Source organism: Poecilia reticulata, linkage group LG19, assembly GCF_000633615.1.
Source record: "Poecilia reticulata strain Guanapo linkage group LG19, Guppy_female_1.0+MT, whole genome shotgun sequence".
Classification (NCBI taxonomy): Eukaryota; Metazoa; Chordata; class Actinopteri; order Cyprinodontiformes; family Poeciliidae; genus Poecilia; species Poecilia reticulata.
In genome coordinates, this window is record NC_024349.1 from 26,978,938 (window position 1) to 26,995,381 (window position 16,444).

General features: G+C 39.0%; 1 protein-coding gene across 1 annotated transcript in view; it reads right to left on the bottom strand.

Annotated features, from left to right (window-relative positions):
• Window positions 1–16,444, bottom strand: part of fmn2b (formin 2b) — a 95,424-nt gene that overhangs the window by 51,112 nt on the left and 27,868 nt on the right. Inside the window, exons 7-12 of the mRNA XM_008438065.2 lie at window positions 16,092–16,422; window positions 10,090–10,234; window positions 7,376–7,463; window positions 4,525–4,586; window positions 2,820–2,911; window positions 2,350–2,479 (exon numbers count right to left, since the gene is read on the bottom strand). Coding sequence (XP_008436287.1) covers window positions 2,350–2,479; window positions 2,820–2,911; window positions 4,525–4,586; window positions 7,376–7,463; window positions 10,090–10,234; window positions 16,092–16,422 — 848 coding nt within the window. The remainder of the gene's footprint in view (window positions 1–2,349; window positions 2,480–2,819; window positions 2,912–4,524; window positions 4,587–7,375; window positions 7,464–10,089; window positions 10,235–16,091; window positions 16,423–16,444) is intronic.

The window sequence follows — 16,444 nt, forward strand, 5'->3', positions numbered from 1 at the left end:
GTTGCTGTGTGTTTGCGCAGTGTGAAGGAAAGAGGAGACCAGCTGCACAGGCAGGCTGAGAAATGAGATGCAGGTGATCGGTTTGTGTGATCGGCCGTGATCGCAGATCACCGATCATACACTTTTTTACGGAAATCGGGCAGATTGTGATCGGTGACCGATCGATCGGCACACCTCTATTTTGTAACAATTATTAAAATGTTGCAAACTCAATCACAACATCTCGCTTGATTGTTTGCCACAGTTACATTTTGCCACTTGAAATTGCCCATTGCAGAAAAATCGCTAAGCATAATACTTTGCTGTGCAAATTGTTATCTGAATAAAGGTAGTGATGATACAAGTTTGCCCCCCATGTAGCTGGGTAAAAAATATATATAACGGTCTTTACTGGTTTTTTTTGTTATTTTTTTTTGGAGGCTGGTTCTAGACCAAATTTTCCCTGGGGCCAGTGTAGTCAGCGTTTTTTATAGGGACATTTGAAAAAGAATCAAACAAAAAACAGAGCAATATTTCATCATTTGATATAGTAAGTGAGCCTGAGAGCCTCTTGTGTCTCCAGAAAATCAGGTTGCAGATCCTGATCTAGCAGATGGAAAAAATGATCCTAACAGTAGCTAAAAGTAGAGCACTAATTTTTAATTAAATAAAGTCAAATTATGACGTTTAAAAAAATCGCATCACTGAATATTAACAAAAGATATTTATTAGTTCCCATGCTCACATGTTGGCCCCCCTCTTGAACCGCCCATGGACTGCAGGCCTGGGTCTGAAGCATTTTTGGTTAGCATGTTTTTCTTCGTTGATACAAGTCAAGTTATCCAAACTGGTAAATCACATTAATAAAATAATAGTGAAATAATACATTAAACGAACACTGACTAATGTATTCATAAAATATATCAACCTTTCTGAATAAAACAACACAGAAAGCCTTAAACTCTTTTGATGTAGACAATATTTATGCAAGTACTATTAATCTATTAGTATGATCTGTTCTTTAAATGGCCATTTATATTACTTTAGCAAATACTATTATGTATTAAATAAAGTATTATCCTCTAAACTCAACATCCTAAGCAAATAGTCAATCCATAATAGTCGACTAAAAGCACAATAAGAAACTGAATCAAAAAGGTTCTTTACTATATCAGCCTCAGGACATCATTGAGTGATGAAGAGAGCTGATGTCTGGTTCTCTAGGTTCTGGTGGGTCTGCAGTGTTCCTCTCCTGATCCATTCTGTCTGATATCACAAATGGGTTGGCGATATTCAGTGGTGCACAGTGAGATCACTGTGCACCACTGAATATCGCCAACCCATTTTTTAAAAAGTGCCCCTATTCAACGTCACTGAAATAGTTTAGCCTGGAATGTGCGTCTTCCCACTTACGTCTGTATTTTTGCCAGATGTTTTGCTTCTAAGGACTGTGGCGTATAGGGTAGACATTTTAAAAAGACGCAGGTTGATGGCAGCTCACCGTGGCTGCGTAGTGTCCTCTCTAGGCAACCGTGACAGTAGTGTCGGTCTGTAGGGGTGGAGAGTCCTATTTAGGTTCCACCACGACAATTTAGCTGACTTTAATATTTCCCGTGTTTTGTTTTGGTCATTATTATCACACTTGCGTAATGTTGAGATGTGTGATAGGTGTCTATCAGACATTTATAAAAATAAAGAATAAATCACGTCCCGTATTGATTCAATTCAGGGCGAAGACAACAACAACCACCTGTCCTTTTAGGCTAGGTTTAACTAACCCGAATATTTACAACCCCCCTGTTGATACACTTACCTACTGTCTTTCAACCACTTTGAAAAGCTTTTCTTCATCTCTCCAACATCTTTATCCCTCCCCTATTCCGTTTTCTGTTTTGTACCCCGAAGCTTTTTGTCTGCCACCCCATCTTTTGCTCCCTGTTGTCAAATGTACTGTTCAAATTTGAAAGAAAGAAAGAAAAAAAAACGTGCACTAGCTCATTCTTGAAGGGGCACGTGCCCAAGCGACCTGTGTGGGAAGCGCTTAGTAGATAAAATGCTGACTAGAAAAAACAAATTCCCCATGTCGTTTTTGTGCCCCCTCTAGTGCAGCGCCCCACTGTATGCAACGCTAGGGCCCCTAGGCGTGCATACCCACTTTTTGCGCCACTGGTACTGCATTTTTCTCAATTTTAGCATTTTTGATAGTCATTTAATGCTCTGAATCCATATGCTAGTGGTTGTTAGTAGTTGTGACTTGGAGCATGGCTCCAACAAGTCACTTTATTTTCCAAACCATGTTCTGAATTCCACTGAATTACTCTTAAATATTTTTTTTACCAAAAGCTTTTGGTAAAAGTTCTGATGACTCACCTTGCATACCCTTTGCAGTGTGTTGATTTTCCTTGTGATTGATGACATACACTCACAGAAGCTGGACTGAAAGAGAATGCAGAAGACTCTGCTGGAGAAGTCTGGTATCAGGGAGAGCTGGTAGAGAAATCTGGAACAAACCAAATAAGATAGCAGGCATTTGTAAGATTGCTTCTGCCAGCACAGGATAGGGTTGCAGATGTGCATTTTAATTAAAACAACTCTGGAATGTCTCTCAATTGTTAAGAATTTAATACATATATTTTCATATAATTTCCATGTTTCAGTAAAGGTCATAACTAAATACTACAATTAGCCATCTAGCCATGCTTAGTCATAATAAAGACTAGTCAACAATGCACTTTTTCCTCATAAACAGTGCACATGTGTGCAGAACAAAGAACATGATTCAAGTTCAAGGAACAATTTAGCCCAGTAATTAAACTTTGGTTGGTGGGAGAAGCACTCACTGTTCAGGTTTATCCAGAGGCTTAGCATTCTCTTTGTCTTTAGAGGACTTTATGTGCTTTTCGATTTTGTCCAGTTCCTCCTGTTGTGCTCTCTGTGGAGAAAAATACAAGATTCTATGCACAATATGGAGTAATCATTGTAACAGCAAAAATATGTATTTAGTGTTTTTGTTCCTGTTCCACTGCAGCAATAACCATGCAAGAAAACAATCCATAAAAACTAGAAGAAAGAAAAACTAAATTAGAACAATACTTTTTATAGTGTTTTATTGATGCCCTTAGAAATTGTAATGGTATAGTGAAAGCGCACTCACCTTAAATTATAGTTTTATTTTATTTTAAAATCCATGTGTAAGGTTTTTGCAATTTGCTTTCTTTAAAACTTTAATTATGATACAATCTTTTTAATATATAAAGACATGGTGGAATCTCTTGTGTATAAGTTTTTTCCCCTTTCTCTTTTATGTTGCTATGACTAGCGTTGTAACAATATAATTATGGTTATGGTTATGGTTAGCAAGCAGAAATACAGCAAGCAGAAAAGGGAGAAGCAAAAAAAGACAAAGCAAAATATCTATTTTTCTTGACAAAAACGCATGTTTAGGGGAAATGAAAAAGAAAATATATACATTACTTGACGGAAACATGTGTAAGGAAAAGTGAAAAACTAAATATATATTTATGCTTTTATTTATATATTTATTCTTTTATTTATATATTTATTATTTTATTTCTTATGTCAGTTTTGGTCCTCCAAAAATATGTATATTTATTCTTTTATTTATACATTTATTCTTTTATTTCTTATTATGTCGGTTTTGGTCCTCCATATATATACAACGAACATTATAGAGCGACAAAAAGCACTATAAAAGGATCAATACTCCTTTTGGTGACATGCGCTGACATATTTAAAGCACTGTCCTTCATATACATTAAAAAAGATACATTCAAAACAAAAACAAAACATAGATCTTTTTCCCATTTAGTGATCGGAATTGGAGACGCATTATTGCTTGAAGATTTTAGTTTATAGTTTTGAGAGTGTTTTTGGAGAATGTGCGATTTTATTGATGCTATCGAGTAGGGATGGTTGTCCTAGATGAAAGTTATTGATGTCTATTTTAGATTTAATGGCTTGTTTTAATTGATTATATTGAAGAAATGTATGTATTCTTAAGATGTACTTACTTTGTAAATGCCAAATCAGTCATTAGGAAGCTGAAAACAAATATTTGCTGCCTTGTGAGGGAAACTACAAAAAGGGAAATATTAAACTGTAACTCCTTACATTTCAAAAAATGTGGCCATTGCAAATAGTTGATGTAGGAAGAGTAAAAAGTCTAAAATCAACTTGACAACTTGGCTGTGTTTTTGTAGGCTGAAGTCTTTACATGTCACAGCTCTGCATTAGTAGGCCCTCACTTGATCAAGGCATTCAACATTTTAAAAAATCATTTTTTAATTGTCATGATTTTTAAAATTTTTCATTTTTTAAAATAACAATTTTAGGAATTTCCTTTATAAGCAGCCATGCCTAGGACAGAAAATACATCTCAGATGAAAGGGTGAACATAAGCAGCTTAGAAAAACAAACCTGATTCTAAGCTAGATTTATTGACAAAATTGTGAAGGCTTTCAGATCCAGTGACTGGCATGACAAGCAACATAACCTGAATGAAGGAAATTTCTGTTAGCAACTTACATTTTCATAAAGTGCTTGCAGGGTCTCTGTGTCCACTACATTGTTGTCCAAGTTCAAGACGGCTAGAAAACAAAAAGCAAAGTCGCTGCTCACAGCTGTTTTCACAAGACAATCCATTCTAAAGAAGAAACTTCATCCCAAGGCAGTATAGGATATTTTCCAATATTCTCTTTGATAATATTGATCACATCAATTGTGTCAATATCATAGTTACAAATAAAAAAACTTCTAAATATGTATTTTATAATTCTAGCTACTTTCAAGTGTCTAAAGCAGTGGTTCTTAACCTTTTTGAGGTACCGACCCCCCCAGTTTCATATGCGCATTCACTGAACCCTTCTTATCCCCCCGACACACAAAAGACTGATTTAGTAATGTAATTATATTAGCTGTGTTACCACCCCCACACCACTAGAGGCAGTAGCAACCCCGAAGAGATGCGACTAAGGAGCAGATTTAAACTATTGAATTTGGTAAAAAGAATGGAGCTCTGATTGGCTAAGCAATGTAACGTGATCCTCTGATTGGCTAAGCAATGTAACGTGATCCTCTGATTGGCTAAGCAATGTAACGTGATCCTCTGATTGGCTAAGCAATGTAACGTGATCCTCTGCAGCAAGTGATGGCAAAGCGGGGCGTCATCACGACTTTACACACAAGTGTGTCTTTACCTCCGCGGCAGAGGCTCCGCCGAACCCCTGAGACCGACTCACCGAACCCCTGGGGTTCAATCGAACCCAGGTTAAGAACCACTGATCTAAAGGAATACCAACCACATCATTTAGCATATGGGTTGCTGTCACATTACAATCTAAATTTAAGGTGTTTTGGTTACATATCTTAAAATGTCAATCACAGGTGATTATGATTTGTATTGACAACATATGAAAACAGAAAATCAGGTGCTTAGTTTGGAATCAGTTATTTAAAAACTATTAGATAGGAGTAACAAACAGCAGCTGACATAATATATGGGAAATTAATGTCCCATTAAAAATTCACATAATATTTTTATAGATTTGCTCCTTTAAATAAAAAGTGTTTGAGACCAATATGCTCTCATTTCCTTTGTGATGAGCAGAACTTTGTTTTTGCTCAAGTAGTCTAATGTTTTGTACTTTTCCCACCTCGCTTGTCATGATCCGTGTTTCTGTGTGATCCTGAGTCTCTGTCTCTGCGTCTTTCCCGTCATTGTTTCCCAGGTGAGTCTCTTCCCTTGATTACCTCTGTGTGTATTTAGTCTCACCTGTTGTCTGTGTTCCTCGTCGGGTCCGTGTCTAAGTTTGTCGTAGATCCGCTAAGTCCTGGTTTGTGTTCGCTCTTATTTAGAAGTCAGTCGCTACCGGTATTTAGCGGTGTGCTTGTTTCCTGCCGTGCTGCCTGTCCTGGACTGTTACCGAGCATTATATCATTAAATCATCATATTCATCATCTTACACCGCTTCCTGACATCTCTGGCACTTATAAACATTGATAATAATTTTATCTCATAGCATCTGCAGTAACTTTTTATCTACTTTATCACTGTCTTTTAATTTAAACAAATTAGTTATTGTTTTCTGCACTTTTATCAAGCTTTGATTTTGCTTAAATTAAAAATTCACTGTCCCGCGGTGTTTTCTCAGTTTTTAATTTGAAGTCTATAAATGATAAGCAACTTATTGTTCGTCCTGTCCCAGTGCAAGCAGCATTTTCTAATGTCTGTGAATAACCTGTTTAAAATATCCTAGTCCATAAATGAAATGCACCAATTCGATCATCAAACACCGTCTTTTGGAAGAAGATGCGCGTAGATTTCACGATAGCGCCATGCGCTAACGATAGCGCCATCATTAGCGCATGGCGCTATCGTGAAATCTACTGTCATAAGTTATTAAGCCGGATTTTTGACTGAGTAAACACATCTCCGTGTCATAGAACGGCTAATATCTTGGATCTCATGTAACTTTTATTCTGACAGACACTTTAAAGTCAGGCTGAATCCATTTCAGAAAAAATAGACAATGAGTCCACAACAGTGTGAATAATTGGCAGCCCAGGCGAAAGCCTCCACATGGCAGCAGCTCCCTGGGTGGAAGCATACATTACATCCAGGGGCACTGCCAGGAATCTTGGGGTCCAAAAATTAGATTCCCTAACCCTTTTTTTATTTCTATGAACAAAAAAAAAATTGTTGAGGGCTTAAAAAAGGTGAAGCAAGACAAAGCTAAATTGTACACATTGAATGAGTACATTTACAGTTTGATTTTGTTGAACAAACCCTGAACAAAAGTGTTTCCTAACTCTTTTCCTCAAAGCACGCTGCCCTGCATGTTTTATGTTTCCTTGCTTCAGCCCAGCTGATTTCAATCAATGGGTGAATAACAGGCATGTGTTGAACTTCAATCAGTTGAATCCGGTACTTTAAAGCAGGGAAACATTTAAAACATGCAGGCCAGTGTGCCTTGAGGACCGGGATTGGAAAACATTGATCTATGGCATCACTTGGTAGAAGTTTTTTTAAAGCCACATTCAGTCTAGAAAATCCATGTGTGGAAGAATCATGACATTTGCCCCTTGATGTTCTGGCTTGGGAATAAAATCTGAATGGTTTATGCTGTGGACGGTGGTCCTAACCAGTCATCAGTCAAAAGGATGTCTTACACAGTCACAGTGCTTCAGTATTGAAAAATCACAGCCAAAGCTGTCTACACGGATATTTGATTTAGTCCTAGTTTTATAAAGTCAACTATGCAATCACAATTCCATTTTCAGATATTATTTTTGTACAGCATCAGTGCTCAGGCGAAAGTGGACAACAAAAATAAAAAGGTACAATGCTGAGCACAGTTAATTCACTTTCTCTGCTCACCATGCTGTATATCTTTCATGTCGAGGTGCAAGGAAGACATGAGAATCCCAACAGCCTGAGAGCGCTTGTTGTTCAGCAGCTTTACAACCTATAAAAACCCCAAAGTCAGTTACAAGTTGTAACAGATACAGGTGCATTCAGGAAAAATTCACAGCTTTTCACTTTTTCCACATTTTGTCATGTTTACAGTCTTATTCCAAATAGTATTAAATGAATCTCTTTCTTCAAAATCCCCCACTATGACAACGTGGACAGATGTTTTTGAGGACTTTGCTAATTTATTAAAAACAGAAAACTGGGATGTGGGTGAGGACACATGTACAGTAATCGGTGGCAAACTCCCTGCAATGAGTTTGCAGGGAGTTTGCCCTGCGATCGCGGAGTCATCCTCTTTCCTCCTTGGTTAGAAGAGCCTTTAGCACAATGCAGCACCCTTGCCTCTGTCAGAGAAATGAAGCTGTGGCTACAATTCAGTTGCTTGCCATCATTAGCATGTAAATGGAAATGACTGATTTCATTGAAAAGGTTCTTTGAGTGTCCTGACAAGCACTATATGAGTCTGTCACTTCATTTAACCCTTATGTGTGCGAGGACTGAGGCAAATGTAGAGGAGTATGGCAAATGATTCAAGTTGTACATGTGTGGGGTCGGTTGGACCCCATTTCTACATACAAGGGTTAAATAAATGCAACTACTGCCACAAAAACCTTTAAAAAAAAGTAATACAATTTTTACATAAGTATTCATAACCTTTCAGCCATGAGCTCAAAACTGAGCTGTTTCCACTGATGACCCTTGAGATGTTTCCACAACTTAAATTCGGTACATTTGGTTTATATAAATTGCTTTCAAAAGGCACATACCTGTCCAACAATTGACAGTGTAGGTCAAAGGTCAAACACCAAGAATGAAATCAAAGGAACTGCCTGATGACCTCCAAGACAGCATTGTCTTGAGGCAGAAATCTGGGGAAGGATTCAGAAAAATGTCTGGTGTTTTGAATAGTCCACTGAGCTCAGCAACTTCCATCATTGGTAGATGGAAGAAGGTGGGACCAGAAGGATCCTTCTTAGAGCAGTTTGGACTGCTATCCGGGAGAGGGGAGAAGGGCCTTAGTCACAGAGGTGATCATGAACTCGATGGTCACTCTGCTAGAGGTACTGCATTCTGTACAGAGAGTAGAACCTTCCAGGAAGACAACCATTTCTCCAGTGATCCACTGATCAAGTCTCTATGATAGAATGGCCAGATGAAAGCCACTCCTTACTAAAAGGTACATGGCAGCCTGTCTGGAGATTACCAAAAGGAACTTGAAGGACTTTGAGCATGAAAACATTTTTTCAAGGACCAGTTTTGAAGTTGTTAGTGTGAGTGCCAAGAGTCAAGTTTGGAGAAAATCAGGCACAGCTCATAACCATAACCTACATTGAACCATGGTGGTGGCAGCGTTGTGTTCTGGGGATGTTTTGGAGCATTGTAAGGCTGCCACTGGCAGGTGCCACTGCTCTCTATGTGAGTGGGGGAAAAGTAACATTCTATTGTAATGGGGAAAACTGTGACAAATCAGGATGGAATCATGGCAGAGCTGTATGGTTAAAAAAAAGGAACAACAAACAAGTAGGATGGATAATACACATACATAATGTGTGAAATCCAGTCTTTATCAAAAAATTGCAGGAGCCTTCTTTTGCTAGGTTAGGAGAAAATCCTGTTTGGAAGTATCAGCATTTTTAACCACCTTATGAAGTGGTTAAAAAAACAGAGGTTTTAATTTAAGTTACTTATCCCATCATCTTTCTTTCCAAAAAGAAAACATAACATTGGTCCCTTCCAATTCATCAGATTGATTTTGGTACAACAAAGCACCTCTGACCAGGACATATATGTTTAGGACATGGGTTGGCTTGCTTTGGTATGGAGGTAGAAATGTCAGCACAAGGTTCAATGGCACATATAAAGGCTGGCACTTTTCCATTGTTTAGCAAAACCACAGATGATTTTATTATCTATTTGGCATAGCTTTCTTTTCCGTCCCCTGGTGAATCACCAGCCATGCTATTGGTATAGACAGATAGACAGACATCTGTTGGTATCTATAGAAGTGGCAGCATCAGCAGGGCAATTAGAGAGGCTAGAGTATTGCCACGACATTCTTCTATTCAATCATTTTGCAAGATGTTCAAATTCATGACTGAATTTACATTTTTTACACTTTTGGTTTTTGATATAGTCTTTCAATATACTGAAGACATTTTCAAACTTTGCATCTTAAATATTACATTTGTTTTGTATAATTGGCTCTACCCTGGTTTTGCTTTTAGCTTTGTTAGACTGATTGATGGTAAGCGGAATCTAACCAGTCAACAGGGACCACTGCCCTGTATATTTTAGGTGTTTCCCTTCTGCCACACACGTAGTCTGAATAAGTCGGTGATTAACAAGCTTCTGCAGCACTTGATGGCTGCAGAGGAGGTCATGTAATCATTTGAATCAACTGTTCTGCAACAGAGACATCTAAAAAATGGAGAAGTGTTAATCATGTCCATTTATAATATGCAAATATAAAGACAAAAATTGTGAACTTTAGTGACTTTATCTCTTAGAAACTTGAATAATTTGTTTATTCAATTGTTGCCAATTTTGAAAGTATATTAATTCTTTATGATTTTGCTTTGAATAATATACAAGATATTAAACATTCTTAACCCACAGACCTGTTTTGCCTTGGATTTTGTTATGGTGTCAGAGAGTGGCTGCTTTTTTTCTTTAACTGCTGTTTTCGAAAACAGTGCCACAAACTCGTCAAAGTCCACATCAGGTTCCTCAACCGACTCCCACACAAGTGAAGAAGGAATGTCCCTGAAAAACACAAAAGGGCTCAAGAGTTTCATGTAACAAACCAAAACTTTGAGAACTAACTAGAAAAAATATTTTCTTGATTGTATATAACTTAAATCATGCCAATCTATCCACAGGCCAAAATACCCGTGGCAGACATAAGTTTAAAGTAATCTTTCTTCTGTCAATGAAAATCAGGCTTCAGAGGGTCCAGACAGAGGGTCTGGGCTCTCAACTGTTGAGAAACCATTATTCTCTGGATGTGTAGACTCCATTTTATTTTACTTTTATCCAATTGCGGATGCTTGCATGTGACATATGTACTGTACAAGTTTGATACTAAGAAGCTTACTGGAACTCACCTGAGCTGTAAACAACCATCGTCCACTGCAAAAAGTGAAGTGTTGAGCTGAACAAGGCAGCTGCTAATGTTAATTCAATATTTGGAAGCATGACCAACATCAAGGAGTGAACGATTTAGTTCACTTCCTCCGCTGCCATTGATAAAACTAGAGGCAGACTATAATTCTAAAATAGCACAAAAAACCAAATTCATTGTTTACAACTTCTTCTGTTCACTGATTGGCCCTGTGAGAAATTGACTGGAAATTATCCGAGTCCAGGGAAGCAAATCTAGACTGTTCTTTGAATGAAATTGAACAGAACTGAGATTTACATTAAAATTAAATGTTCCTATTTTTAGTAAGCCTAAACCAATTTCACAATAGATATTTCATAGCAGTTTAAAAAAGTGCATGCACAATTCTAGGATTGCACTATAAATGGCAAATTTGGTCAAAATTTCTGTGTGCAATATTGCTATTATATAAGACAGTAAAATAATGCATTAATTGTTGGTAATTCCAAGTGTCTCTAGTTCTTTGTTGATATCCCAGCATCATATTTGAGTAAACTTGTTAGATAGTGTGTTTGTGTGAGAATCTACAGCAGATAAATAGAGGACTGCAGTAGATTCCTACCTGACACATATGGTACCTGATGGTGTTGAGGAATATAATTATGTTAATAGTTAAAAGTTATGTTAATTCACATTAAGATATGTTTTACTGAAAAGGAATGTATTATGTCGAATGTGCTGGGTCAATCTGACCCAGTAAGGTGTTGTGCAAGAAATTCCTGGCAAGTGTCTTCTCCTGTTGCGTGCGGAGAACTCAGCCAGAGTCTCTGTTTGGACAGATAAGAACTAACAATCTGACTAATGGTCCTCTGAAGGAGCAGATTTAACTTCCACGAGGTCAGCCCCTGAATTCTCGGAACTTCCAACACACACTCAATGTAAAACAGAGCCAGAAGCCAGATTCAGAACGCCATTGGTCAGACGGTTTCCAATACACAATAGCAGACTGAAAACGGTATAAATGCTGGAAGCCAGAAGCAGGAGACAAGACATTTTGGATTCTGAGACGATGAAAATGAGATGATGAAAATGTAATGTGTGATTCCGCAGATGTGCATTAAATGTCTTCCTGGTTGCCAGTGAGCCGGAGAGAATGGAGTTTTGTGTATCGTCTCTTAATTCATGAGTTTAGCACCTTTGAATTCCTCCATAAAGTGGTGACACCCGACGTGCCGATTGAGCCCATTCAAGTTAAGGAGGATGGAAGGTGACTCTTCGGACTGGCTGCAAAACAGGGAACCGGGGCCAGACACAAAAGAGGTGAGAATTGAGCTCTTATCTCTTACTTATTAAATTTTAGAACGGTTCCTGTCTGCTGCCGGTTTGAAGAGCTAAAAAGAAATGAAGTTCTTTCCTGCTCATTGACAAACAGAACCTTGCGCAAGGTGGGGTTGTCACAAAACGTTAGACTCATAGGTATCTAGTACATTTTGGAAAGACAGACACCCTAAAGAATAAGCACCTTAGTCAGTCTGGCACCGCCCGTTTGGCGATGGTAACATTTAGGAATTTTTATTCCACGTTATAAGTTACCACATATCAGCAAGCCTGGTGTAGCTCTTCTGAGCAGGCACTTTCGCGAGCTGACTAATTAATAATATATCACAATTTGTTAGATACGGCAGGAGACCATGAGTTAATAGTATGCCAAGAAGCCATGAGTTCAAAGGTACGGCAAGAGGCCGAGAGTTTTAATGTCAAGCCAGCTGAATCTGCGAAGAGAGATTGGAATCTCTGTGAAAAGCGCTAAGAATAAAGAATAAAAGAGGCCAAGAGAGAAAACGGTCCTTCGTGAGAGAGACCTAAGTGGTTCTCAGAAAGAGAGACCGAAGTTGTTCTCTGTAAGAGAAACTGAATTGGTTCTCCAGCGAGGACACCGAGATTCTCTCGTGAAGATGTGGCCGGAGATAAATTGAAAAATGAGTAAAAGTTGTGAATAAAGAAGTTCAACTGAGTTTTTACAGATTACTTTGTGAGTTAAACTGCAGTAATTGTTCTTTCATTTCTTTGTCTGAGATTTTTTGAGAGGAGGTTAAAGTATTTCTGTCAGCCTTCACTAAAATAACTTAAGTTCTAATCTAATTAAATGTGTGCACACAAAAATTGGACAGTGGCTAGATCACAAGCAAACTACATTTTATATACTTTTCATAAACGAGCACGCTAACAAATTGAGCTCATATTAACTAGTTCCCCGGGGAAGAATGGAAGGAAGGGAGAAATAAAAATAATAAATAAATAAATGGCCTAAACTGCAGTGAAATCTGAGATCTATGAGTTGGCTCAAATAAACAAAACTTGAAGTGATGATTTAATCAATTGTTCAAAAAGAAAAAATTTGTTTCAATAATGTACACAACGGTGTACACGCACAAATTAGGGAATGAACTAAATTTCCATGAGACTAAATTATGTGGATGTGTGTGAGTAGGCCTACTGGAATGATGTGGATATGTGTGCGATGGGATGTATAGTAAATATATGTGTGAAAATATGTATGTCTGGATGAGTGTTTGATGAAATGTGGCTGCATATGACGGGCAGTTAAAGTTTGCATGTTTTGACTCTAAGCACCAAGAGCTTCGCTTTGTCACATATCAGTGGAGAACAGGTTGAGTGTGTGATCGCCTGCAGTTGAGATGCATGAATATGGTGGAAATGTGCATGCTTTGGCTTGGCTGCATGAATAGCGGGTTGTGAGACTCAACTATTTCCATGAAGGGTTAACTTAGCAGAGCACAGTTAGGACAGGCAACGCATATACAACTAAGACAGAAATGCACTGCCCTCGCTCCGTCTCAATCTCAGGAAAAAAACTAAACAAAGGGAGCCTGAGAGCAGCGACGATTGGAATTTTCGCTCTCTCTCTTGCTTGAGCGTGTGCCATAACCTTACACACATACCACCACCCTCTCCGACACACACTCGCACACCCCTACACACACATATATACACACAAACACACCCCGCCACGACCATGATTATATGTACGAAGCAGTGGGATGATGGTGAGCGAGATTATCTATGATATTGTTTCCATGTCGTCTGTTTGTCTAAATGATTGATTTGTTTGTCATAAGTGTGTTTTACTAAAATCTGTACAAACTTGTATAGTTTGGTTATATTGCTGGGGTACAATTCCAATTCATGTTGACGGATCCATATCAAACTACAATTTTAAATATGTTTCAAGGCCTTTAGTCCTCCGCAGTGTGCCTGACGTCCCAGTAGTCCGGACTGTAGAGCAGGTTGGCAGGACGCCTTTAAGTTTCTGCAATTGATCATTTCAAATCTGTGGGAGTACTGGGTCGACAGAGTCAAACGCGTGGATCTAAATTGTTTCCTAGTTCAATAATTATTATCAAGGTTTTGGGGAAATGGGCATAAAGCGCATGGAATGTGAAAGATGTATATTGAGCAAAGAGAATGATTTTATTTTTAAGATTTTATGATCATGAGACTTGTGTTCCACTTTACACATTTGGGAGAAGAGTTTCAGACCCATCAACCTGGACGTTCAGAAGGTTTCATTGATATCAGTAAGTCAACCTTCATCTCTGAATCATGCTCAAATTGTTTACTGTTTAAATAAGTGCACCACTAATGGCCTGTTTTTTCTGTCTTCTCTCTCCATCAGGTTGGGACAAACCTGGTGACGCATCTACAAAATGTGACAACATGGAACCTCATGCAGGGAGACGGGCAAAAATGCTAAAAGTGTCGTTAAAAATGCTCCTTGTTTAATGGATGAAAGTTTTACTTGTAGTTTGCTTTAAAACAGACTTTTTACATGAAATGTTTGGAGTTGTAGCCAAATGAGTTAAAGTGATTTAACTATATACTTTTGAAACAACTTACTTATGTTTTGTAACTTTTGTAAATGAAATCTGCTGGCTATATATATGTATCACGTGGAAATAAAAGAAGCTTTAAATTCATATGGTTTTTAATCCTGTTTTTATATAGTGAAATTTAAAATAAATCTTTTTTTTATTTTAACCCAACTATAGTGGTACAATAACCCTGATGTTGGGTGATGAGTTTCAACCCAATTTTGGGTCAATTTAATCCAACCTTTGGTTAGTTGCCATGACCCAATGTGCTGGGTCAAACCCTCAACCCAACCCAACCCAGTTGAGTTAACCCAGCGTTGGGTCGGTCCATATATGACCCAGCGCTCGGTTATGAATTGGGTTATTTTTAACCCAGCAGTTTTTACTGTGAAGAATTCTGACCTCCTGTTGCTGAACCCTGCCTGCCTCTGAGCCTGCCTCCAGTTTTCTGTCTATTGGATTTACATTGCCTGAGAAGCTCCCGTGCATGACCCTGGATTGTGTCGACGACTAAGTCATGATGTCGTGTTTTTAACCATCCAACTGGTGATCAGCATCACCCTGCCTGTTGAAGCTTCTACCTTGGCAGCTTATAAAAATACTGTTTGACAACATTGGATCTGAGGATCTATTAGAGGCGATCTCTGCCGCAGTCTTCATGTTGGTTCATCCCGAACAGTCAGAGCTGCTGCTGAGTCAGCAGAGCGTCCTGCTGCACATTGGGGCGGAGGAGCAGGAGGTGGGTGCACTGAATTTAACTACTCAATCAAACGGGATCTGCTCGTAATAAGTTTGTTTAATGATGTTCCATACGTACATCGACATAGATCGACCGGTAATTTGAGAGCTTCGCTCTTTAATTCAGCTCTCTCTTCACCATGACAGACCGGCACAGCGCCCGCTTCACTGCAGATGCTGCGCAAATCCATCTGTCGACCTTGTTCACAAGGTCCTTCGTGAACAAGGTCCTGAAATACTTAAACTCCTCCACTTGGGGGCTAGGGTTAGGGTTACCTGATGAAGCGAATAGGACCATATCATCTGCAAAAAGCAGAGATGCGATCCTAAGGCCACCAAAATGGATCCCCTCAACAAACTGGCTAGGCCTAGAAATTCTGTCCATAAAAGTAATGAACAGAATCGGTGACAAAGGGCAGTCCAACTCACCAGAAACGAGTCCAACTTACTCCCAGCAATGCGGACCAGACTCTGACACCAGTCATAAAGGGACTGGTGTCAGCTTGTTTCAAAGGGACCGGTACCCCATGCTCCCGGAAAACCCCCAACAGCGTTCCCCGAAGGACATGGTCAAACACCTTCTCCAAGTCCACAAAACACATGTAGAATGTTTCCTTTTCTTTTAATTCTGCATAATTGACTTAACATAAGTGTTGGGGGGTTTGTCAATATTTGCCGTGAACATAGCTAATAAAGCCTGTAAGTTGCTGTGATGTATTTTCGCTTTCATTGCTATGACATCACTGTGACTAATCGACTCAACTTTATCATGTTGTGGTCAACTTCAAAAAAATATAAAGTCACGCAACCCCTAATTTTAAGTAAGCAGAAGTAAATCAATAGTAATGTCTTGCCAATAACATCACAGTTGTCTGGTCAACATCAATACCTTTTTGTGTGTAGCTGGATCCTGGTCCAATAAAGGGGCTTCATTGGCCGAGGTGGCTCCACTGCAGCTTTTCTGGCTGGTTTATCCTGAGTTAAAGGCAGAGAATACAGACCCAGTGGCAATGGAGGGGGCAATGAACCCATTCCTGCTGAAAGACTTGGGGGTATGCCAGTTGCTCCTGGTGGTGGAGGAGGAGGCCCACATCCTGGAGGAGGAGGTGGATGTGGAGGGCCTGAATGTCCTGGTAAAGGAGGAGGTGGTGGTGGAGGGGGAGGCCCTGGAAATCCTGGTAAAGGAGGAGGCGGTGGTGGAGGGGGAGGCCCTGGAAATCCTGGTAAAGGAGGAGGCGGTGG